The sequence below is a fragment of the Pollicipes pollicipes genome, unplaced genomic scaffold, assembly GCF_011947565.3.
Source record: "Pollicipes pollicipes isolate AB1234 unplaced genomic scaffold, Ppol_2.1 Scaffold_7231;HRSCAF=8579_pilon_pilon_pilon, whole genome shotgun sequence".
NCBI classification, from domain to species: domain Eukaryota; kingdom Metazoa; phylum Arthropoda; class Thecostraca; order Pollicipedomorpha; family Pollicipedidae; genus Pollicipes; species Pollicipes pollicipes.
Window position 1 is genome coordinate 6504332 of NW_023597034.1, and position 2500 is coordinate 6506831.

General features: G+C 53.3%; 1 protein-coding gene across 1 annotated transcript in view; it reads right to left on the minus strand.

Annotated features, from left to right (window-relative positions):
* Positions 1-860: 860 nt before the first annotated feature.
* Positions 861-2500, minus strand: part of LOC119110651 (ras-related protein Rab-3-like) — an 8917-nt gene continuing 7277 nt past the window's right edge. The window contains 1 exon segment of the mRNA XM_037234551.1: positions 861-983. Coding sequence (XP_037090446.1) covers positions 861-983 — 123 coding nt within the window.

Sequence of the window (2500 nt, forward strand, 5' to 3'; positions counted from 1 at the left end):
CTAGGATTTGGAAATATAAGATATGGCCTCCGGGGTATGAGAAAGGGATTTACCTAAAAATATTCCAAGAATAAAAAAACAGGGCTTCTAAGCGAGTGCAGAGGGCCTCTCCTTTGGCCGGAAGTGCCCTCTATGACCCGATCTCGCTCCCTCGTGGGTGAATCACCGACTACGACACTGGACGTAAAGCGCGCGTGTCTGGCAGTTAGACGCCTAAGCTGTGAGGCGAACGCGAATTACAGTCACATGTCAGAGAGCTGTCATGGCCCTCTCAGAGTCTGGTCGCGGGGCGAGGCGCCACCGCACGGGACCGGCACAGGGGGCAACATTGTGCCGCGGACGCGTGTGGTGGCGAGTCACCCCACATCTCTAATATGGAGTATGGGAACATTCCGTCAGAGCGCCGATCTACGCTGTTGACACGCATGGGGGGAGGGGGGGCACGCGATCAGATGGCCCAAGGAATGTCGCTGACACGCGAAGACGCGTTTATGTTACCCGAGGCAAATGGCGGCTAATCATCCTGATCGCAAAACAATATTCGACGCCGAGCTCAAATGATTTGTCAAGTCTGATGCGGATACCATGGAAATAATTATACGTTTTTACGCGACATGGTGATGAGCAATTTGATCGAACGAGCCATTCGCCGCATTACGCGAGGCAATATGAAATATGGATCTTCACTTATAGACGCACACATGAGATTGCATAAAATGAATAATGCATGTGAACGTGCAGAAAGCCAAACTACACAATACTGCCCGCCTCCGCTTTCTCCATCCAACCTCCTCTTCCCGTCGAGTTCTCGATGACGTCACCAGCAAGGTCGTCCGGCCGGGCAGCCCCGCCGCCGCCACTCACCAGTCCTGCACGCTATTGAAAGACTCCTCATTCGTGATGTCGTACATCAAGATGAAGCCCATGGCGCCTCGGTAGTATGCCGTGGTGATGGTCCGGTACCTCTCCTGACCGGCCGTGTCCTGTGGAGCGAGCCGTGGGATTGAACACGCCGTCAACGGCGCCATAGCTTATTATTTTTTTTGTTGTATTGATGTTGGCATCGTCGTTTAAAGCTAACGAGACGAGACCTTGACAAACGAAGTCGAGGTGAAGGGTTTGGGAATACCATCTCCAGCATTTTGGGTGGCACTGCTGCCGTTGACGTGGCGAATGGACCAATATCATTCGCATACGTGAAGTAGGAGCCATCTATTATTAAGGCGGTGGTACGAATGACTAGGGTTGCTGTTGTGAGTGAGTGTGCCGTTACATAATACAAGTCATATAGCCAAGTGTCGCGTACAAGACTGGATTTTTACTGACATACAGAAAGCGTAAGGTAGGTTTTATGACTGTAACTAACATGTGTCAGTCAACTTGATCTCGGGCCTTTTTGGCCTGGGCCGCTGTAATTGACAGACAATGCTTTTATCGCCCCAGACCGTCTCAGCCAACAGCACAGTGCTACACACGTTTTCCTCGCACCTGAACACCATTCGCCACTGCATCCCCTAGCATCTTCTCCGAGCGCACCCCTATCGTGTGCGGTGGGCCCGCACACGGAGCGGCTGAGCACATGGGCGGGGTTCTCGGGGCGCACCGCCCCCGCACGGCCGGCCGGCAGCCATCAGTCAGCGTCGGTGACTTCCGGAGGTGCAGTCCGGGCTGGCGGCTGACAGCGGCGTCCGGACCGGCCGCGGCGCCGACGGCCGGCCGACCAACGGTGCGACACAGGGTCATCGATCGCACTGCACCGCCCCCCCCCCCGCCCAACCCCCACACCCTCTGCTTCACCGGCACAGGACGGAGGCGGTGCGCACGGATACCGAGGGGGACGGTAACTGGACAATGTACGGCAATGAGATGGTGGCAGTGGTAGATGCCCGGTGTGGGGAAATGACTTGTTTAGAGGCGGGGATGTTCAGACAGGCTTGTTCGTTTTCCTATTCAGTTTTTTTTTGGCTCCAGCTATGCTCTCCCGACTTGGGTTTCAGCGCCCCTCCCACAACTTTTAGCAGAAAGTGGGTGAAATCCGGAGAGAAACACGTTTGTTGTCAAATTTTGTGTGTAGGTTGCGTCATTTTTCACTGCTCAACTCACACTACACGCACTCATTTTACGAAACTACGGCCCTGTTATGAGGAACGTTTTTCAAAGAGCGCGTGCAATTTCAAGAGGACTGTGGGGCACTGGTAAGGGGATGCACGACGTGGTGTGACTTCATTATCAATCTCTCGTGTTCTGACGCCTTGCCAAGGTGTCGCTCTCAGTATCGCAGAGTGTAGGGACGCGAGCACGCCCGGTTCCCCGGCCATTGGCGGCGAGTAAGAAAATACAAAACAATAACGGAAAATGCATCCAAGTTTTGCAAACAGAAAGAACAGTACGTTGATTTGTTAAAAGGAACAGCAATTAATAGAGGATACTTTTGGCCAGGACACAAAGCTCAGAACTAAATTGTCGGTTTGTGTGAGGTTGTTTTGATTCTGCTCCTCTA